At 43.9% G+C, this 22,133-nt stretch overlaps 2 protein-coding genes and 1 long non-coding RNA gene across 8 annotated transcripts in view; 1 reads left to right on the top strand and 2 right to left on the bottom strand.

Annotated features, from left to right (window-relative positions):
• The window catches only part of LOC114668202 (dedicator of cytokinesis protein 7-like), a 97,526-nt gene that overhangs the window by 31,128 nt on the left and 44,265 nt on the right, over positions 1–22,133 (top strand). For 4 of the 5 annotated variants that reach the window (XM_028823864.2, XM_051920572.1, XM_028823861.2 and 1 more), the window contains exons 9-22: positions 24–173; positions 406–486; positions 632–788; positions 2,549–2,673; positions 3,446–3,539; positions 3,622–3,784; positions 13,228–13,345; positions 15,767–15,837; positions 16,658–16,796; positions 16,927–17,028; positions 17,568–17,654; positions 17,958–18,189; positions 19,466–19,630; positions 19,964–20,139. In XM_028823864.2, the coding sequence (XP_028679697.2) occupies positions 24–173; positions 406–486; positions 632–788; positions 2,549–2,673; positions 3,446–3,539; positions 3,622–3,784; positions 13,228–13,345; positions 15,767–15,837; positions 16,658–16,796; positions 16,927–17,028; positions 17,568–17,654; positions 17,958–18,189; positions 19,466–19,630; positions 19,964–20,139 (1,860 nt within the window). Of the gene's footprint in view, positions 1–23; positions 174–405; positions 487–631; positions 789–2,548; positions 2,674–3,445; positions 3,540–3,621; positions 3,785–13,227; positions 13,346–15,766; positions 15,838–16,657; positions 16,797–16,926; positions 17,029–17,567; positions 17,655–17,957; positions 18,190–19,465; positions 19,631–19,963; positions 20,140–20,658; positions 22,127–22,133 lie in introns of those variants that run through there. The other variant, XM_051920573.1, reaches the window with a different exon arrangement.
• Positions 5,190–9,475, bottom strand: angptl8 (angiopoietin like 8). Of its 2 annotated transcripts, none has more exons than XM_028823866.2 (4): positions 8,864–9,475; positions 8,253–8,420; positions 7,505–7,612; positions 5,190–5,626 (listed from the first exon to the last, which is right to left on the bottom strand). In XM_028823866.2, the coding sequence occupies exons 1-4, from the start codon at positions 9,200–9,202 to the stop codon at positions 5,615–5,617; spliced, it is 627 nt and encodes a 208-aa protein (XP_028679699.1). In that variant the 5' UTR covers positions 9,203–9,475; the 3' UTR covers positions 5,190–5,614. The 2 variants fall into 2 exon arrangements, with proteins under 2 accessions (XP_028679699.1, XP_028679698.1); XM_028823865.2 differs by having other exon boundaries at positions 8,253–8,423; positions 8,864–9,467.
• On the bottom strand, positions 11,085–16,661 carry LOC114668205 (uncharacterized). Its single transcript, XR_003718845.2, has 3 exons — positions 16,477–16,661; positions 13,764–13,827; positions 11,085–12,808 (listed from the first exon to the last, which is right to left on the bottom strand). It is a non-coding gene; the product is annotated as an uncharacterized LOC114668205 (long non-coding RNA).

The raw sequence follows: 22,133 nt of genomic DNA on the forward strand, positions 1-22,133 counted from the left end.
TGTTTTCTTCCATTGCCCCACAGATCTCAGAGACGTTCTACTTTGACCTCAACTCGGATCAGATGAAGACAATGCTACGGCCACACAGTCCTCACACTGCCATCTCCACCATGTCGAGGTCGGCCATCTTTTCTATCACCTACCCCTCCCCAGAGATCTTCCTAGTCATCAGGGTGAGCCCACCAGCTGTATTTTTTTTTTTTTTTTAGTACTTCCTCTTTCTTAGCGAGAGTTCACCTGCTAGCCGGGTTGTCACCATCTGTACCTCCATTTGCTTCCTAAGAGAGGTGACTTTAACTAGGGAGCCCACTAGTGTCTGGTCTGCTCCCAATGAAGGCATCCATTTGAACTCTGGTCGTCCTTAGTTTCACTTCTGATGTGCACACTTTGTTCTCCCCTCTACAGCTCGAGAAGGTCCTACAGCAGGGTGACATTGGCGAGTGCTGCGAGCCATATATGGTGATGAAGGAGTCGGACTCCACTAAGGTAGGAGACCCAGGGCTGCCAGCTTAGACTCGTTTTCATTTTAGTCACTTGGGGTGCCATGTTTAGTCGCATTGTAATGCTGACACTTCCAACATGTGGTGCCTTGTGCCAGCTTACTTTGTGACGTGTGCCCCTTGCTTTTCAGCATAAGGAGAAGGTGGAGAAGCTGCGGTGTCAGGCGGAGCAGTATTGCACACGGCTCGGCAAATACCGCATGCCTTTCGCCTGGACGGCCATTCACCTGATGAACATTGTGAGCAGCGCTGGAAGCCTGGATCGTGGTGACTCTGACTCGGAAAGTGGTGAGCCTTGGGTGGGAGCTAGTGACTGGCATAAGTGGGCTCTTAACTGGCATTACTGCATGCTGTTCCCAGTGTTGAATTGGTTGGGTACAATCTGTTTGAGTGGCCGTTGCCCATGGAATGCTAACTTTTATTTGTGTGGGCTTGGGGCCAGCATTATCCAATGTACACACCATGTTAACTAACATGGGCAACCATAGTCTGGTGTAGCTTGAAATAGCTTCTTGCATTCAGGAAGGTAACCCTGTGTACTATGTGGAGCTGTATTCTGGGTAGCCTTGGCACTATAAGCAAGTAAACTCGTGCATCTACGCTGGTATTGACTGCTCTGGGTGTGTGTGTGTGAGAATTGAAATAATGTCATTGGCATGGACAGGACCACACATACTGGTACTGAGTGCTGGGTTTGGGTCCTGGTTAACACTGGCAGCGACTGGCATGTGGACTGACTGGTCTGACATTCCTGTGCAAGTTGCAAATCCTGGCATTGTCAAATGTGTGTTTGGTATTTGGCATATGCTGCCATTCATTAGCCTGTGTGGACTCGTTAGGGTATTTTGTGGTCATGGTCTTGCATGTATGCCCTTGTCTGTACTGGCACTGACTTTTATATTTTTAAGCACTGGTGTGCAGCAGTGATATTGAATGACAGGAAAACTAGACATGGCTGGGAGTGGAATACCCATTGAATTTTGTGTTTTGTTTCTCTATGGACATGCATGTTCTTTGCTGGCTTTATTCGGGATGCATTGACAGGCAGAGTACTCGCAGAGTAGTGTGTTTATGTGTGTTATGGATATGGGTTATCTGATTTACATTTCCTTGTTGTATACTGGGATGCGAGTGGCTGCGGCCTGCATGCAGTTAACCTGTGTCACACTGACATGTACTGGCAGGTGTTGCTGAGAGTAGAGTGGCAAGGCCCACTGCCTGATAATAGGGTTGAGGGGCATGTGTGTGTTTACCCATTACTTGGTATTGTGGTATTGGCATGGTCCCAGACTCTGTAGTATCCTGGCATTGTCTGACATACAGTATGTGTTTATTGCCTGGTATATACTGGCATTCACTAACTACCAAGGGTCAATACTCGTGTGTGTGTGTGTGTGTGTGTGTGTGTGTGTGTGTGTGTGTGTGTTTACATATTATCTGCTGAATACTGGCATATGAGTGGTTGGGCCCAGACTTTTGGTGGCATTGATTGGCGTGGGAGTGGGTGTGCCCTTTACCATATTATCATTGTCCTTTATGCTAAGGCCAACTGGCATGTAAGTAGGAGTGGAGCACATCCATAAGTCTAAACTGGCATATGCTACCATAGTATGATGTGGCACTAATGGAGCAGTCTGAGGACAGGGCTGCTGTATACTGACATTGACTAATACCTGCTGTTAGCTGGCACTCATTGGTATGTGCCTGCTGGAAGCTGATATCTCCTAGCTTTGACTACCTTTCTCTCTGTGCCAAGAGTGTGATAGCAAGCAATTATGGCCAGTGGTTAGTCACAGCGTGGTGGAGTGCATGGCTTGCATGTACTATGTGAGGACTTGGGTTCAGTTCCCAATGACTTCATCCCCTTTGCCAGCAGCCCGGCCCCCAGTGCAGTTTACCAAATAAGATTTTCATTCCCCAGTTCCGTCTCATTGTCTGAACTTTGGTTAAGCGAATCAAATATGTGTGTGAACAATTTTGCTATAAAGTGTCATGGGATGAGGTGCACAAAGGAAAGGAGCTATATAACACATTGTAATTACTTCCAGAACGGAAGGGAACGTGGACGGAACGCAAGAGGAAGACATTTGAAAGGATGAGTGTGGGAGAAGAGTTATGCAGCTTCACCTCCTTCAGACCTGCCACCCTCACCGTGACCAACTTCTTCAAGCAGGTGAGTCCAGCACGGAGGCACTGGCACACAGCACACCAGTCCCACTGTTCCATTGCTTGTGATGATGTTCTGTGACGCCTTGTCTGTGTTCCTAGTGTGTATAGTGCTTAGCCCACTTTGTGCTGTAAGCACCCTTCCAATTACGTAACTTGAAGTCTGCAGAAGCCTTTGTTGGCCAAAGGGCATCATGTTTGGAAATGGGAAAGCTTATCAGTGAGCATGCAGCATGACAAATGGTGGTTCAGTTACATCATCACCAAGACAGGCAATGTAAGTGGGTTTTGCAATATTCTGATTATATTGGACACATGCCAGTGATTAACTGGGGTCACTAAGGGGAGAATGAACCAGCTGGTGCTGGTCTCTGGGCTCTTAGAGCCGGCAAGCTGGGAAACTGGGAAGCTGCGGGTGTGGAGCACAGACAAGTTCAGCTGGCCTGTGTTTTGACTCGCTCCAATTGAAATGGCGCCCTCTGTGTGCTACCCTTGAAAATGAAAACTGATCAGTACCTCTGGAATTATAACTTTAGTAAGTGTGTGGCACTGTGGCTGTGAGCTACATCCAATGTAATAGGTGATCCTGGTGTTTGTCACTCCATAGCTATAAGTTAAAGTAATTGTTTAGTGTCTTGAGATCAAAAAGGATGAAATGGGTGGACAAACAGACTGTTCACTTTACCTGGCACTGGATGTGCTTTCTTTCTTTCTGCCAGTCCATGGTGCCAACACACTGCTTTGAATATCACCTGCAACTTTTGCTTTTGCTGTTTCAGGAGGGTGACCGCCTGCGTGATGAAGACCTGTACAAGTTCTTGGCGGATATGCGGAGACCCTCGTCAGTGTTGAGGCGACTGCGGCCCGTCACAGGTAGGTATCCATCGAGATGCTCTTTTATGCGCTGTGTCACTGAGGAAGGCCACTAACCGTTCCATCTGTTTCCTTGTCGCAGCTCAACTGAAGATTGACATCTCCCCAGTGCCAGACAGCCCTCCTTACTGCCTGTCCCCAGAACTGCTGCACGTCAAGCCTTATCCTGATCTACGCATCAGACCCACCAAGGAGGTGCTGGAATTCCCTGCCCGGGAGGTCTACATCCCATACACCACTTATAGGTTAGTGGACACTGAAGCCATGATGTAGCTGATTTAAATCCCACCGCTTGCACCTGTGTGACTCAAGCCGTTTGTAATACTAAGAGTGTGTTTCACTCCAGGGTGAGTTGTTTTATTTGCTAATACTCTTTGAGAGAGTAGGGTGGACATGTGTGAGATGCTTCAAACGCTTGAACTGTGGTTTTATGACTGTTATCACCAGTCATTTATTGCAATTCTTTTACCCAGAAAAGCAATAATATTGTAAACATTGAAGCTTTCCAATATCAACAATAGCTATGTACTAAATGCAATAATGTAAAGGAAGGTTTAGTAATATATTTATTACTTTATATCTTTCCACAGACTCCACTAGTAACAAAAAAAAAAAACAATAGACCAGCGGTTGTCAAACTGTGGGGCACGCCCCCCTAAGTAACAAAAAAGGGGGCGCGAATGTTGCCATATGTGGCGTAATTTTGGTATTCGTAGAGAAAATTTAAACTTGTAGCAGTGTATCGGCAGCAAAAAATATAGGAATACATTTTATTAAGGTTTCAAAAAAACGTTAGGGGGGGCACGATTAAAACTTATGAAAACTCTGGTCACAAATACTTAAAGGTTGAGAAACGCTGCAATAGACATTGCTCAATAGTGCCATCTTCAGGCGAAAATTAACCACCAGTGTCAAACTATCTAAATTTGGGGGAAATCGTCAAAACATGAAATCTGACACTGGTACTACAGAATCGATTAGCCATGGCGAATGCTGTCAGTTAGGATATGCACGTCTCAAGCTGATGAATTGCAATACAATCCTAGTGCCATACGACTTTTCAATAAGAAATATCGGAGATAATGTTTAAGGTTTTGATATATATCCTGTTACCTTTTTTTTTTTTTTTTGGTATAGATATGTTTTATCTAATTGCCTTACCTTAACCTTTCTTATTTCTATTTGTCTGTTTTATTTCATTCTGTCTGTTACTTGTTATTAGATGCAACTGAGAAGGCAAATTTCATGTTTTCCTGTGTAAACGTGACTAAATAAAGAAACCTAACCTAACCTAAACCTAACCTAACATGGATTTGCCTCCGGCCCCGTCTAGCAGGCTGCCACTCTAGCCTGACCTGTCCATTAACTGCTACAATACTTTGTTGCAAACCCAGTAGTATGTAATGAGTCATCTATAATACTATATAATGTTTTTAAATTTTATTTAAAACATAACATTTGTTTTCAAGAAACCCCCAAAATTTAGATTTTTAAGGCTTTGTCTTTTCCTGTCACTGTCTATTTCTTGGGTTTCTGCGCTCCGACAGGCTACTTTGTTTGTCATTTCTTGCCATGTGAAGATGGCTTTAAATCTGTAAGACTGTTGATACTTGAAAATTCCCAGGATGAGCCCTTCAAGTTGATAATAAATTGGTTTGCAGATACAAACTTTATTTTTATTGTATGATGTAATAATTTAACAATCATAAATGTAAACACATACAGTACAAGTAAAATAAGCAAAAGTTGCGTAGCAGTCCCATTAAGAGTGCAGCCCAGGGAAACATCAACCTTTTTGGGGTTGGGGGTCTTTGACCCTTGTTCATTGCCCTGGTTATGTCCTGCTCATTCATGCCTCCTTTTCCTCTCAAGTTACCCGTGTTCTGCTCATAGGCACCATCCTGATGACAATGCTGACCGTCCCTTTTCTCTTCTTACTGCTTAAGAAGCCAGCAGACATCTGGAAAGGTAGCCAATGTGTTGTCAGCTGGGGAGCAGCATGGAAAAGAATCACACTTGCCCGGTGGGCAAGTTGGTTTGATGCTGACCGCTGCCTCTTACTGTCCAGGTGCTCTTCACAAGTGATTCTGCCAGTTAAAGAAATTCATATGAGTGTGTGTGCCACTTACAAAATATCTACTGCTCTACAACAGAGGTTGTGGTCAGTGCCAGAGGGCACAGTGGCAGGTGGCACAGCTGGAGCAACAGTGAAAAACTGAGAGTGAGAGAGATGAGAGAGAAGAAACCTGACCTCAACTCTGTTTACTGAGCATTCATGGTAATATGTGGCCATAATTGGAGAAATAAAACCCCATTGTGATCAGTGGACCTGAACTGTTGGGCAGAGATGAAGGGGGAAAAAAAACTAAAATTGAACATTGTATTGAGTATTAGGGAGCAGGAGAGAACTAAAATCATCATCCAGTGTACCTTCTATCGCAACATGTCATCCTCTTCTCAAACTTGGTCAGGTCAGTCTAATCTAACTTCAATCTAACATTGAATTAGGGTCACACTCATCCACACATTCCATATTCACATGTTAAATTAACCTGGACATCTTTGAGGATGTGGTAGGAAAAGCCTTTCAGGCACTCGGGGAATGAGCCATTTCTGCCCTCTGGTTTGCCTTCCTCATTCCAAAAAAGTGACAGTAAGGCCAATAGTGCAGAGTGTTCTGTATGAGTGATTTGGTGTGGCATGAGTGGGCCCTGTGACCATCTGGTACCCATCTTGAAGTAACTTCTGCATTATGCCTAATGCTATGTAGATATGGCTGCGCTCCCTCTGAAATTAATTAAGCAGGCTCAAAAATGGATCAATAAATCTATCATATTATATATATATATATATATATATATCTTCTATTATATTATGTATCATATGTGATGTCATATCATATTGTATACCATCTATCATATCAAACACTTTTAATCATCTTCTCATTGTCTGTCATATTATATCTTCTGTCATATCATGCTGTGTATCATCTGCTGTCTCCGATTGTATTGTATGCCATCTAGTATATTGTCTATCATGCTGTACCATATTGTCTGTCATATCGTATATCATCTGACACTTCATACATCATCTGTTATATTGCATATCATACTGTGTGTCATCCTTCATATCTTTCAGTATATTGTCTATTATATCATGTCCTATGTCATCTACAATAATGTATATCATCTGTCATACTATCTTATTGCCAATCATCCCATATCTATTGTAGCATATATAATCCACTATATTAGGTCTATCATGTCATACCATGTTATATATCATATATCATCTTCCATATCATGTCATTTATCATATAATGTATCATATATTGTCTATCATTTTTCATCTATCACATTGTAATATGTCATTTGTCTTATTACATTGCACTCTGCATCATAATGGTATATCAAATTGAATGTCATCTAACATACATCACATATTGTTAGTCATATCATACTTATTGTCCATCGTATCATACAGAGTTTATCATATTTTATCATGACATTCACTATGATCGATGACATCTATATTATCTGTTGTCAATAATACCATATTGTCTACTTATTGTCATTGTCTACCATATTTTGTCACTCATGCAGTGTTATACCATATGATACACCATCCTATCATATTGTAGTGTTGTCATCTGTCATGTTATACACCATATATTTTCTATTATATCATCTATTATATTTTCTATTAACTATCATGTTGTACTGTATATTATCTTGTCTATCATATCATACATATATCATCCATCATATATCATATCATCTATCTTATCTTATATATCGACTATCGTATGTCATATTCTTAGCTTCTGCTACCTGTATATGTCCTTCAGTGGAAAATGGAGGTAGATAACAAGCAAAATCAAACCCATTTTATAAATAAGCCACTATATGGTACATCTGAAGTTGGCACCATTACACTCCAATCATGGAGTTGCTCCACTCACGTACCTCTTTTATCCTGAGCAGCTTCCTTCTCTGTTCCCTCAGCTGGTCCTGCTGCCTGTTGAGCAGAAACTGGAGATGCTGGAGCAGGAGGCCGTGTGTCTCGCTGAGCTCCTGTAGGGTGAGGAGGGAGAGTGACCCACCATTAGCTCTGCGCGGCAGTTTCCTCCTGAATCTGGGGATGTCTAGCCTCCAGCTCACTGGATTGCTGCAGTATGCCCTGTGTGAGGATGGCCGGCTTTTGGTCATGAACTCTTTTCATTTTTTTTTTTTTCATCTAGGTTGGTTGACCTGTGCCACCCAAATGTAATGACTGTATTGTCACATGGTCAGTGTCAGGGCCCAAGGTTCAGACCCAAGTGTCTGCAGCCATGAAGCAGCAACACAGACCACTGAGCCACCTCAAATAACGAGAGGCTATGCAGGGTCCTTACTGACCATGACTGGGCCCAGGATTCAAGCCTATTCTCTTGAATTTGTCAGGCTGTGATGCATCCCCTTTGCCTTTATTATAAAATATACAGAACTGATCATGGTGTAGGTACAAATGGAAATACCAGTGTAGGGCAGAATATTAAAAATAATTTTGTAATTGTGCTAGCTGCACTTGAATAATGATAACATTTGTAATGTTTTAGGACGCTCCTGATTGCTTGCCACATTCAGACCATTCTGTCCCTCTGGACAATCCTTTTTGCTTTTTCAGCCCACATTCTTTATAGGAGGTAGCAGGGTGTATGAGTTATGTCAGTACCTTGAGCTCGGCGATCTGTTGCCTCCCAGACTGCCACCTGACCTCCTCCATGCCATCCAGCACCTTCTCCAGATTGGCCACCTGGCCCTGCAGTACCCGCTGGTTGTAGGCCATATCTTGAAAGAGCTTCTTTGTTTCTGTCGTGTGACTGCTTAGCTGCATCTCTTCCTGCTACGAGAGACAGAGAGTTGATTTAAATTAAAGAAGCCACCAACATAGCCAACACGGAAGGCTCTCCCAGCAGCTAGTACCAACTGCCAGTGCCAGCAGGCTTTTCATACCCACTAAGAAATTTCCATCAGTTTTTAAAGCGAAGACTTTGTGAATAAAACAAAACACATAATTTAAACTCCATGAGTGCTAAAATCCCATAATAGACATTTAATATTTATCCTAAATATTGCAGAGATGCAAAAATTAAATCAAATTAATTAAAACTGCTGATCATAACAGGCACTCCCCTGCAGTTTTAACGTACAGTGTGGAAGGACGTGGCAACGTAAGAAGTGTCCGTTTCTGGCCCGAGCGCACCCCAATGCTTAGTGGTCCTCCAGATTATTTATTGATTTGCTGACACCCAGAATCCATAAATCTTGTAATAAAGTGCTTACCTTTAGCTGATAAACTTTTGTTTCCAGTGCCACCTTGGCATTTTGTGACTCTGCCAGCATTTGCTGCAGTGCACCCACTCGCAGATCATTGATGTCCAGCTTGTGCCAGATGCGGGTGAGCTTACTGCTCGTGCTTTGGTAGACATCATGAAGGCCCTGGCTGAACTGCAGCACTCCATACATCAGGATATTCACATCTTCTGTCAGGGCTGTCCGAGGCTCCCCACTGGGCTTAGCAGTTCTTCCCAGTCGAGGTGGTGGTGGAGGAGGAGTGGGTATCGCTTGGCACAGAGATCGCAGCAATGTGACCATCAAGCAGAGATGGATGTGCCGTCTCATCCCGAAGCCAGTGAGAACTGAAATGAAACTCCCGGATGCCAGTGGGGTGTTATGACAGATGAGCAGTGCAAGAGCTGAATTAAATGTTAAATCAAATTTAAACTTTAGGAGTGGTCACCTGAAAATACTACTGAATCAAAGCCCTCAGTGTAGTCTCGGTTTCAAGAAGCAACTTCAGAATCCCACAGACCCCTTGGTGAGGTGTGTTAGCAATCTAAGGAGATGTGCTCCAGTTTATAAAGGCGAGGGACCAGCTACAAACTGCGAGCTCCACCCCAATGATGTTTGTGGGTTTTTAGATTTGTATACCTCACCTCATTTGATGGACAATCATTAACTTGGTATTACTTACTCCAGATTTGAAACATCTGACTGTAACCCAGCCGTCCCTGACCCCTGGCATCAAACTCCACCCGTCGTTGTGGCTCTCTTTGCTTTGAAAATAACCCTAGTGTGTCGCACAGCTGCACGTAAAAAAAATAAATAAATGCGTACATCGCCCTTTATTAAGTAACTGCTGCCTGGTGGCAAGGGTGAGGCACACAGCAGAGGCCTGAAAGAAAAGCTTAAAGAGCTGAGTCGCCCACTATGCCATCCTCAGCCTGTTAAATGAAGGTGCCGGTGAACATGGTCTGACATGTATGTGCTAATCGACATGCAACTCCTGTCCAGGATTGGTGAGTGGGGCTGCCTAGTGCCTACTACACTGTGCATACACATTTTCAGAGTGTACACATATACAGTGCATTCTGGACATGTGTACATGTGTGTCACTTACTCAAAGAAGCAGAAACTAGTCCTGCTGCTGATTTGTTGCCTTTTTATGGCCCTGTGCAGCTCTCCTCATGAAATGCCCTGTCTCCTGGTACAGTATATGTCCCATGCTCTTGAGACTCTGCTGGGAGACACAGCAAAACCTCTTGGCATGGCACATATCCTGGAGGAGCTGGACTACCTGTGCAACCTGAATCAGCTACAAGTACTGCTTCATGCTACCAGTAGTGACAAGGACACTAGCAAAATGCAAGTTGAAGCGGACAATTTGCTGTGCTGGTGTTCCAACTTGTGTTGATTACTAAAAAGCCCTCCGTGTGCCTTGAGGCAGAGTTAGGTATGCTTGAGTGTAGCAAACGTAACCTGTATGTCTTTTTCCATTCAAACAACTGTAAACATACTTTTGTCCACCCCTGTGCATATGTTTATGTATATAAAGTGTATATAAACGTCTACATGTGGAAGTGTGTGTGTCTGTCCGGCCCGGAAGTGAGAGGTGGAGTTTGGGTGAGGTCTCCACCTCCGAGGATACACAAGCGAGGCCAGCACGTCGGCAAAGCGAAACCTCCAAAGATAGTCACTCGCTTAGCAGCTAATACAGAAGCGAGGTGAGCATGCCAGTAAAACGGTATCCCTTTTACTTTTCCTCCTGCTGCTAATACACAAGTGAGGCAAGCATGCTGGCAAAAGGAAACCTCTGAAGAAAGACTGTTGCTTAACTGCTAATGCACAAACGATACGAACACATCAGCAACACGAATCCTCCTAGGAGAGAGACACCCTGAGTAGTTCCTTCCAATTACCTGACATTTCTACATTTCAATGGTTTCCTGATGATTTCAATACTTTCTAGGACCCCGGGCTTTTTACAGTGCAGACTTACACAGCTAGTAATACAGTAATATATATATATATATATATATATATATATATATATATATATATATATATATAATATAATTTGGATTTCTGTGCTACACAAAAAAAGACTTTTTTTCTTGTACTTGGAGAACCAGAGTTGCAGTCTTTTATTAAACACACAACAAACTTGAGAACATCTTTAGTTATTCTACTCAGTCCCTTCAGATTAAAAGAATTCAGAGGTGTCATCTTCTAAAGCATCAAGTTGAAGAGTGGCAGGAGCAGAGCTGCAGACCATCTAAAAGACACACAGCAGCCCGGACAAAGAACATAAGTAACCCAACTTTAAAGCTTTGTACCACCATGACATATAGGAATTTACATGCGACTGCTTAGCTGTCTCCCACATGGCTAAAGTGCGTCTCCTCTGTACATGAACCAGTTTTAAGACTTAAGGGCCCCCTGACCTGTCACAGTGTGTATATACGGTATATTGTGTTTGGGAGAGGTATGGAGGTATGCCATGAGATCTAAAATAGATATTGTGGCAGCAGCCTGTCGTCCAGCTAAGGATCTGTAGGGCGTTTGTTTCTCACACTACACACTCTGATGTCCTCCTCTTATGCAGTTGTCCATCTGGGTCTTTCTGTTCTGCTGCTGCCCTGGTCAGATGTAGTTTGCCCTCATCTCTCAAGACAGTAACAGATACCTTTGTATAAATCTTCAGTTTCTTGCCAGTCTGTTTCATACTGTCTGTCTTCTATTCTTGTTGTCTTCATGGTGTCATGTAGACCTCTTTAATATCCCTCTTGTCTGACATGTTGAGGTGTACTGCACATTGCACAATTTTGATGCTTCTTTTTGCCTGGATGGTCACTATAGGTACATTGATCAGTAATATACCCCCTTTCAGCCCCAAAAACAGGTATCTTACACAGCAATCTGAACTTCCCCACCAGCTTGCTTTGTCTTTTGCCCCACTTTCTGGCGCTAGTGCTGCGTTCTGCTCTGGTATGACCCACTCAGTCGTGTTTGCTAAAGCCATTGTGTGCCAGGTTATGCAAGCAGCACGGTGTGTCTTGTCTGAGCTGATTTTATGATTGCATAATGATGGACTTGTATACCATCTGTAAAGCTGGAGTGTTATTCCTGTACTATTTATGTTTTATACTCTGTCAGTCTGTAGGTGCCCAGTCCTGTTCTTTCTAAGCATTCCCTCCAAGAAATTGCAGTTCCAGTCCCCCGGAGGGCACTTTCTGTTCAGGAGGGGTATACTTTGTGATTCACTCTCTAGACTCCAAAGTCCAGATTTGCTTCAGGCAAGCTACCTGACATCTTCATAATAACAAATACAGACTCCTTAAATGACCACTGTAACTGCTTTGAATGATCTGTTTAGCTGACTTTTAAATTGTTGGCTTATCCGACCTTTGCTTTTGGTGTGAATAGGAGTCACAAACACAGCAAAAAGAGTGGGAGGCTTTACAAAAGTCCCAAAATGCAGGCATGTGGTGCAGTGTGGTTGGGGGCAGCTTGCCACCAAACATGAGGCAGGCTTTGCCATGCACAGACCTAAAATGGAGCCCTGCCTTTTACAATTCAATATATACCTTAAATGTCCCAAAAAATATGATGAGACACAAATCCTTATAAATCAAGGGATTATTTACAAAAAGCAACCAAAAAATCACAAAAACAGAAAACAGGGAAGGAAGAAGTGCAAGAAAAATTTTCCTGTAAAGGTAACCCAAGGCGAACAAGTCCCAATACGAAATCCCAAATGCAGAAATCCAAGAATAGAATCGAAAATTCACAAAATCGGATAAATCAAAGGAAAATATCCACTATAGAACTCAGAAAAACACTGGGTGATCTGCTGAAGTGCCAACTCGGCAGCCTCACATAGAAAGGCTAAGGGTGGTGGTCCTTAAGCAGTGATGTCATAGAGGCCCTGCCTCTTGGGGATTCCACCTATAAAACACAAAGAATGCAAAAATGTTATATTAACATAAGTACAAGAAGAAGAAAATAAAGGTATGTTGGGGAAATAACCCTGGCTGCAACACACCGAAAGGTTCAAACACAAAATTTGGTCAGTTACATCCATGTTATTTGTTCAGGTCTTTGGGGGAATCACATCCACCGGTTATGGTGGATCTCCATTGTTTTGTTTCTCAGATGCCCTTAGAAGCATTGGGCCATTAGGGCTTGTTGAAAAGTGGCCGCAAAGAGCCAGATCTGTCCAGCTGTTGGCCTGCTTTTCCTCCCAGTGCTTTTATGAGACAGCAAAAGATTCAGTGCTGGAGCTGTGAATGTCACAGTTCACTGGAAAGACCGAGATGGACTGGATTCTGCTCATTACAACTCACTTCTCTGTTCTCATTTTCCAGAAACCTGCTCTACGTCTACCCCCACAATCTGAACTTCAGCAGCCGTCAGGGCTCTGTGAGGAACATTACTGTCAAGGTGCAGTTCATGTGCGGCGAGGACCCCAGCCAGGCGATGCCAGTAAGTTTTCTGGAGAAGGTGGTGTGGACATTTCCAAATTTTGTGTCATTATAGCTGATGTTTGCCGAGTCTGGACACCCAAGATGATCAAGGTCATCTCATCTTCTTCTATGTGAATGTGTTCTGAGTTATGTAAATCATTGCCACCATCATCTGCTCTGCCCTTCAAATCCCTGTATTGTCTGTCCCTCAAATTCATGTCTTTCCATCGTTCTCTACATCTTTACAAATCTATTTTTGGCCACCATTTAGCCTGAAATGTGTTCCTCCCAATGCCTGCATGTGTTACTTTTCCCATCTAGGGTTAGGGTTATAATAATTGTTCTGTTTTGACCTTCCCCAATACCAGTTAAGGATGGCATACCTATGCATCACCAACCTTTTTTTTGAGATACTGAACTCGTTGAAGGCTTCTCACCTTTTTCTGGTGTCATGTATCATCCATGCTTGCTGCAGAACACTCCCCCATCAGATTTTCCTACCTGTTTGACAAAGATAGATAGAAAGATAGATACTTTATTAATCCCAAGGGGAAATTCACATACTGCAGCAGCAGCATACTGATAAAGAAAATATTAAAGAGTGATAACAATGCAGGTATACAGACAGACAATAACTTTGAATAATGTTAACGTGGGGGAGGAACGATGATCTCAGTCTGTCAGTGGAGCAGGATGGTGACAGCAGTCTGTCACTGAAGCTGCTCCTCTGTCTAGAGATGATCCTGTTTAGTGGATGCAGTGGATTCTTCATGATTGACAGGAGTCTGCTCAGCGCCCGTCGCTCTGCCACAGATGCCAGACTGTCCAGCCTCATGCCTACAATAGAGCCTGGCTTCCTCACCAGTTTGTCCAGGTGTGAGGCATCCCTCTTTTTTATGCTGCCTCCCCAGCACACCACCGCGTAGAAGTGGGCGCTCACCACAACCGTCTGATAGAACATCTGCAGCATCTGATTGCAGATGTTGAAGGACGCCAGCCTTCTAAGGAAGTATAGTCGGCTCTGTCCTTTCTTACACAGAGCATCAGTATTGGCAGTCCAGTTTATCATCCAGCTGCACTCCCAGGTATTTATAGGTCTGCACACAAATGTCACCCTTGATTTTTAAGGCAGCAGCGGCTAAGTTTTGAACCTGGGACAGCCTTGGGATTCCAGGACACCCTTCTCTGTCTCTCTCAGTCCTGCTCTACTCATTCCTCTGCTAAACAAATCTTTTGTTTCTTTGATCAGGGTGATGCCCTCCTCTCAGCAGCTTGTCCACCCTCAGACATAGGAAGTCCTTGGGATTACACAATTCTATTCTTAGTTATTGGGGCCAAATTAAAAATCCCTCGTCCTCAGCAACTAATACGGTTTCTAACTACAAGAGGGTCTCATATTTAGAAGCAGCCTCTCTCTTTCTCAGCCTTGCTATACTACTACTACTACTTCTATATTCATCCTACCAATCCCACTCACCCCTCTCTTTGCCAAGAAAATCATTTTTAAACTGCCCCTCCCCAGCTTTTCAATCTCTGTAAGACAGCAGTGGCAGGACTCAAACATTACAGGCGGAGTGGTGGCTCTGAGGCTAGGGAGCTGCACTGGCAATCGGAAGGTTGCCGGTTCGAATCCTGTAAAATGCCAATATGGACTCTGCTCTGTTGGGCCCTTAAGCAAGACCCTTAACCTGCAATTGCTGAGCGCTTTGAGTAGTGAGAAAAGCGCTATATAAATGCAAAAAATTAATTAAATTAATTAATTAATTAATAGAGCCTGTGGATAACCGGATAACCCTTTCAGGAATTGCAGTCAAAGGCCAATCAGGTTTCTGCCTATGAGAGGACCCCTTGTATAGGGCTCTCTCTCTTACCCCTCCGCTAAACGAATGCGAGTCACAGCACCATTGGACTCCATTAAAGAATTTACACCGGGTGGCGCCCACCTATCAGCTCCTTGTTCTCTCTCCGTCAGCACTGGGATCTCAACTCTGGCCATTTAGATTACTGAACACACTTCTCACCCGGTTTAGGTAAAGAACTAAGAAGGATGCTCTGCTATCCAGAGACACCAAGTTTATGTCCCACTGGCGAGCAACTGAGGTTGGCATCGCCCCAAAAAACAAAGTGGAAGGCTCTGCCCACCACCATATCCCTCCATCAGTCAACATCCTCTTATCCCATTATATACATCATCATCCTCGTCTTCCTCATGTCTACGTTCTCCGTCATTCATTACCAGTAACTCTTAATCTCCACAGCAGCTATAAAGGTGCCCTCCTTTTGCTCTATCTGCCTGCACCATCACCTTCTTTTCAGACATCATTGCCACCCTTTTCTTCATTGAGGCTTCCCCCATTTTGATCTCCTTAAAACTGTTTCTTTTTATGTTCTAAATAATACAATTGAGATAAAATTTCATTTTTTCCACCTTTTTTCTCAGGTGATTTTTGGAAAGTCAAGCTGTGCAGAGTTCTATAAAGAAGCCTACACGCCTGTCATCTATCATAGCAAGTAAGGCTCAATAATACAGTGTCTGGGGTACACCCTGCCCCATAAGAGTTTCGTCAAAAAGGCAACCAGGGCAGAGCTACTGAATGTCACCAGTGAGAAGTCATTCATAAGTTTCACCACTCTCCGGTTATGTCCTAACGTAGTGAGGCTGGCCATGAAGCTGTGGCCTTCAGGTCAGGAAGTGGCAGCCCATCTGCCTAAGCTAAAGGGAACTCCCCTCCCCAAGTGAACAAGTGGGCTTCTGTCTTCTAAACGGCAATATTAAACAGTGGTGGTCTCTTTCTATTGATTCCATGTGCCCACCCCCACAAGCTAAATCCAGTATGCTAGTCTGGCACACTCACAAATATCTGCCACAAATATACTCACAAATATCTGTGTATGTAGATGTGTATTAAATCACATGTGCCAATCTGTGCCCTTTGATACAAGGAATGAGCTGACTGATTTGAATTTGATAAAAGTGGGCATCTTTTTGGTGGCAAATCATTGCTGTACATGCCTTAGGCTCAGCAGGACCAACACACCCATTTGATTCTCATCCAATTCAATGCCAATGGCCCCAGCTATTCCTCAAAAAGGTTAAAAAAAAAAAATTGTTGTTTTTGCCCCACCAGGTAAGGTGGTTGGATGCAATACCTTTCAGTGACAGTGCCCCCCTGTGGTGATATGGAAGAACGCCTCATTCTTTTTAGATTGTCACAGCTGCCGATAATGTGGGCTGGTCTTTCTCTGCTCAGACTAAGGCCCTAATATTAAATGCTGGCATTTAAGATTGATACCATCCTCCTCCCTCTCTTTGTGTGTTTATCTCACTCAGGTCTCCAGAGTTTTATGAAGAAATAAAGATGAAGATTCCAGCCAACTTGACTGAGAACCACCACCTGCTCTTCACCTTCTACCACATCAGCTGCCAACAGAAACAGAACACCCCTCTAGAGACTCCTGTCGGCTACACGGTAAGTGGGTGCCTTGCTGCTAGGAATTTTGACCTTTTCTCTGTCCTGTGTGGTTGGTCTTAACCAGTTCATCGCCAGAGTGCCTCTTTCAATGTACCATCTACTTGCTTGCTGTCCTTTATGTCCACAGTGGATCCCACTGATGCAGCATGGTCGCCTGCGCACCGGCGTCTTCAGCCTACCAGTGTCCATCGAGAAGCCTCCTCCCAGCTACTCGGTCCTCACTCCTGACGTAAGTCCCACTGTGCCTGAGCCTTTCCCTATAGCACTGGATGAAATGCAGAAAACAAACTTGGACTGAGTGGCAGTCCATGGCAATGCCCAGTTCTACACACTGGGAATGCTAAATTGCAATCACAAATGAAACCTAACACGGATGTTTTTGGAGATGTGGGAGGGACGAAAGTCCACACATACACAAGGAGAACATGCAGATTCCACTTCGACAACAACTGGATGCCACTCATGAACTCCAGATGCTTTGTGATTCTGTGAAGTGCTGATTGCTGCATTTTTTATGGTACTCAGTTCACATTTGTTTTTTCTGGTCACTAAAGCCGCTCTGTTGAGGTCTTGGGTCTCTGATTTTGATGGTCCGTGGACCCGTGTCCTCTATGTAGTCCAGACCTCCCCATCTACCCGAGTCCCTGACCTTGAAGAATCCACACTGCTTGGGATTCAATTTTCATCCCTGCCAGTCTTTCTGCCGCCAGTGTGAAACCACCCCGTTTTTGTTCATGCCACCTAATAGATGTGTAATTTGTTTTTCAGGTGCAGTTACCCGGTATGAAGTGGGTGGACAATCACAAGGGGGTCTTCACAGTGGGCGTGACTGCCGCCTCTTCAGTTCACACTCAGGTAGTTTTTGGATTTTTGTATGTTTTTGTTTAAAAATAAACCTGCAAGTCCGGGTGGAGCAGAATGGCTTCTGTCCTGCGAGATGGGGCTTTGCTCTATGCTGTTTTTGCTCTTTGCTCTTTTTTTCTGGTGGCAACAGATGATATGCGTGCCCACCTTGAGACACACCACTAGGACATTGCTTCTTTTTAATGGTTGTGCCCCTCTGTCTGTATTTGTTTGCCTTGGCATGTGTGTGAGTCTGTTCACCTGCTGTGGTGCAGTCACACTTTAGTGACATGTCTCTTTGTGGTGTTGTCCCAGGATGCCCACCTGGACAAGTTCTTCACACTGGTACATGTCTTGGAGGAGTACTCATTCCCGCTCCGCCTGAAAGACGTCATCATCACAGAGAACAATGTGGAGTCTGAGCTCAAGTCCAGCATCACCCAGCTGAAGTGTGCCAACCTGGAAACCACCGTGTGCTTCATCCATCATATCCTCAACAAGCTCATTCTGCTCATCGTGCACCCGCCAGTCATTGGAGGGCAAATGGGTAAGGCAGTGAGCTGGCACATCAGTTTAGCTAGTCTAGTACTCCATCTACTATGGTTTCCCTGACTGTTCCTCTTGTAGCTCCCCTTTAATTCCTCTACTCTCCATCTTTTCTGATCCTCTGCATTTTCTCTGCTTGTTTACTTTTTTCCTTCTTCCTCCTTCTCTACATCTTTACTTCTCATTGCAATTGTGCTCTTTTCCTCCTCTAACCACTCTTGGCTTTCTTAAGGTTTTCCTCTCTGATTAGTCTTTCTTGCCATGGATCATTTTCTCTGACTCTTCCAGTCTTACTGCTCCATTGAGAGCTTCTTGAGCTTTCCATGACTTCCTCAGAGTCTTCCTTTTCGGGTTCTTCTGTCTTTCCTCTGTTTTTAAATATGGCTCCCCTTTGTCTCCTCTCAACTTCCTTATAAAACTTTCTCTCTGAATCTTCTCTATTTCTTCTTTTATCCCATGTCTTCCCTTAGTCCCCTTTGGCTCCACTGTGCTTCTTCAGGCTGTTTGTTCTGTAATTCATCTCTGATTCATCTATTTCTCTTTAGCTTTAACCCCAGGTTTCTTCTGACACCACTCTACTTCCTCTAGCTTTTTGTCCTCTGATTTTCCTTTATTTCTTCTTTTCTCCCATGTCTTCCCTTTATCTCCTCTGGCTCCCGTGTAGTTCCTATAGCTCTTTTTCCATGACTGTTATCTATTTCTTCTTTGCTCCTTTGTCTTTTTTTGGCCCATCTGTCCTTCCTTCAGCTATTTCTCCTCAGTCTTTTTCTTCTGTTTGTCTTTTGTCTTCCCATTGTTTCCTCTTCACTCCATTGCCCGACTTGCTTTTGTTTTTCTTGTGTCCCTCCTCCATTTTCAGTGTGTCTCTCTGTTCCATTTATCTTTTGCCCCCTCTTGTTTCTGCTGACTCCACATTACTTCTTCTACCTCTTTCTCCTCTGATTCTTCTCCTTGGTTTCATCTTCACTCTATTGTCTGACATGCTCTTGTTCTCCCGTTTCTTGTATCTTTCTTGCACTTTCTGAATTTTATTTTTCTCTTGCCTCTCCTCTGACTCACTTTCTCCACTTCTAACTATTTTTCCTTAAGAGTCTTTGTATTTCCTGTTTTTTCCAAATGTTCTTCTCCTCTCTCCTGCCCTGGCTTCCTTTTTCTTTCTTCTGATTCCCCTCTGCCTCCTCTTTCTTTTCTCTTTCACTGCTTGTTTCCTTTGTTTCTCGACTTTGTGTATTCTTGACTCACATTGAATTACGGATGTCTGCCTTTTCTTTCTTTAGTGAATTTGGGCCGAGCAGCCTTTGAAGCCATGGCGCTCATTGTTAATCAGATCCACAAAAATCTGGACGGGAACCAGGACCAGCATGGGCGCAACAGCCTGTTGGCTTCCTATGTCCACTACTGTTTCCACCTGCCAAGTTTTGATCCTGGACTGCATGGAGGCCGTGAGTATCGCACTCTTTACCTAAACTCCATCATGTTTTATTGTTTAAGCCTTGCCATTTAGCAGCTCCAGCCCACTATGAAGTTTTCCACTTTTTATAGAAGTCCCTCATGTGTGCATGTGCTTAGTTTATAAAGCCATTCCTGTTAATATCTGACCATGATTGCCCACCTGTCCAACCTTCTGGCTCGCGTGATGGCACGAACGGGGTCACCCTGAGCCGTCTATTGTTTGTTTTTCTCAGCCAGTTGTGTTGGCCTGCACTCTCTGACATGAAGGCCTGTCTGCTTTGCTTACTTAGCCTTTTTGCTCTTTCTTTTTGCTGCTGTGCAAGTGGCAGGCAGTCCGCCTTATGGGGGTCCCATCCAGTATGCCACCCTTTCCCGAGCCACCGGGAGGCCCAGCAGCCTCAACCTCTCTCGCTCAAAGAGCATCAGTAACAGCAATCCTGATCTGGCCACCACTCCACATTCACCAGACGAGGAAGTACAAAAGATCATCGGGAACAAGGTAAGGGGGTGCACTTTGGGAGAACATGTGGTGTGGGACATGCGGGAGGAAACTTCTCAAGAAGGAGCCACCATGCAAGTAGGTAGAGTCAGACAATGATAGAAACCAATGGACAACCCTTAAGGGGACAAGCAAGTGAAGCGGGGGGCCTGAATGAAACGCAACATGAAGCTCCTTCTGAGCTCTCTGATGTCTGATACTGAACTTCATAGATGTGCATTGGACCACCCTAACTACCTGTTCATGAAGTGCCTTTCATACAGTGTATACTGACTGTGGCTGTCTGATATTTCAATATCTATCTATCCATGAATTATAATGTGCCTTTCCTGTTTTGTTAGTCTCCAAATTTTCTGTATGAAGGAGGCCATATTATAGAGAAATGGATGTATTTCAAATATGCTGTACAGAAGACAATTGGATGTTAAAGGCACTTTGTAGAGTCAAGTAACACTCTGTTTTTAGCACACAATTTTCTTTCTCTTTCTTTTTTTCTTTGTCTTTATCTCTTTCTCACAGAACGCTCATTCAGCATAGTTGAAGGTCTTGTGACCCATGAATGTGTACTTTAACTAAAATCCTTGGCATTGCCCCCATGCGCTACCTGGAGAGCCAAACCTGTACAGGCTGTCTAAGGTGGACTAATGTAACTTTGACTTTCAAATCCCAGATCCTCTGCAGGTGCCCCCATGTTTCTGTTGTCTCGCCACACTATGGGCCTTCCACTGTAGTGTGCTGCCATTGGCATCAGTCACATTTCTCTTGTCTGCAGTGCCCATGCCCAGATGGCACACTCCCTTTTCCCTCTGCCTTTTGGCTGCCATTCCTATTCAGTCATGCTGGTGGTTCTCTGGCCGATCAATGCTGACTGTCACCCACCTTGGCCTTCACTATCCTGCTGCCAAGAGAGACGAGCAGTCTGGCCAAAATTTTTTGGATGATGCAACCCTGCATGGTGGCTTATCTTTTACCCCGGAGTGAACCCAAATGGTCTTCATCGGAGCTTACTGTTGCAATTTCTTGGCTTCTTAAAACATACATGAGTGAAGACTAGTAAGAAGAGGGGGTCCGGCATGTCTAGCTGGACTAATGTAATGCTTGGACAAGCATTACATTAGATAATACACAACGTATTATATAGAAGAAAATTGAGCATGGGATTTGCTATTCTGTAAAATGATAAAATTGATGTGGGGGGTTGTGGGACAAATAATTTTGCAAGGCACTGTTGGAGAGTCCATGTATATCATACATTACGGAGCAGAAAAATCAAAGCATAAAAAGTTCAACATTCAATCATTTGCCTTAGTGCCTTCTGAACATGGCATTCTTTCCCCTCTCTGTTACCAAGTCTTGCAGAGTGGGCTTTCTGCATTCCTAACAGGCAAATTTAGGGGCTCGCCAACTAAATGTGTCGGTCAAACTTTCAAGTACAAATTTCACTTGCACTGTACATGAGGTGGCAGCAGGACCACTACAAGTTACCAAGATGACACAGGAGGCCATTTATTCTGTCTATAACCATCTCATGGTATTGTCAGTGATTAAAGTGTATAAAGTATATTAGTGGCTTCTTTACATTTATTATTATTTTTTTTGAAAAATATCTGGCAGACAAAGTAAATATTGAGGGTCTGTTATTTTTAATAAGAAATTCCTTCTTATTAATAAGAGACCCTTAGTTCTGACATGAGTCACAGGGGCCCCCTCGGCCTGTCCAGAACTATGGCTGCCTGAGTTGTTATTTTTTTCTATGTTTTCCCAAGACAGAGTGGCACTAAGTGAAATGGTGGGTTTTGGTGTGGGCGCTGGGATTTGGCAGTGTTGAAGGGGTGAAATTCTAATGTCACCCAGTTAATTCAGGCTGCTGCTGGCAGCCCATCAGCTTGCTTTAATTGATGCTCGATTGTTCTCTCCTGTGCCCCTTCTTGACCCCCCCTTGGGTGTCCCCCCCTTCTTCTCTCTACCCCTCCCCCACCTCTTGTTTTTTTTTT

Source organism: Erpetoichthys calabaricus, chromosome 17 (genome assembly GCF_900747795.2).
Source record: "Erpetoichthys calabaricus chromosome 17, fErpCal1.3, whole genome shotgun sequence".
NCBI lineage: Eukaryota > Metazoa > Chordata > Cladistia > Polypteriformes > Polypteridae > Erpetoichthys > Erpetoichthys calabaricus.

Excerpts from the sequence above, each read along its gene's own strand:
- angptl8 (XM_028823865.2), bottom strand. The coding sequence starts at position 9,202 with ATGAGACGGCACATCCATCTCTGCTTGATGGTCACATTGCTGCGATCT. Across the intron at positions 8,424-8,863 it reads CAAAAGTTTATCAGCTAAAG|CAGGAAGAGATGCAGCTAAG; the intron begins GTAAGCACTTTA and ends TGTCTCTCGTAG. Across the intron at positions 7,613-8,252 it reads AACAGATCGCCGAGCTCAAG|GAGCTCAGCGAGACACACGG; the intron begins GTACTGACATAA and ends CTCACCCTACAG.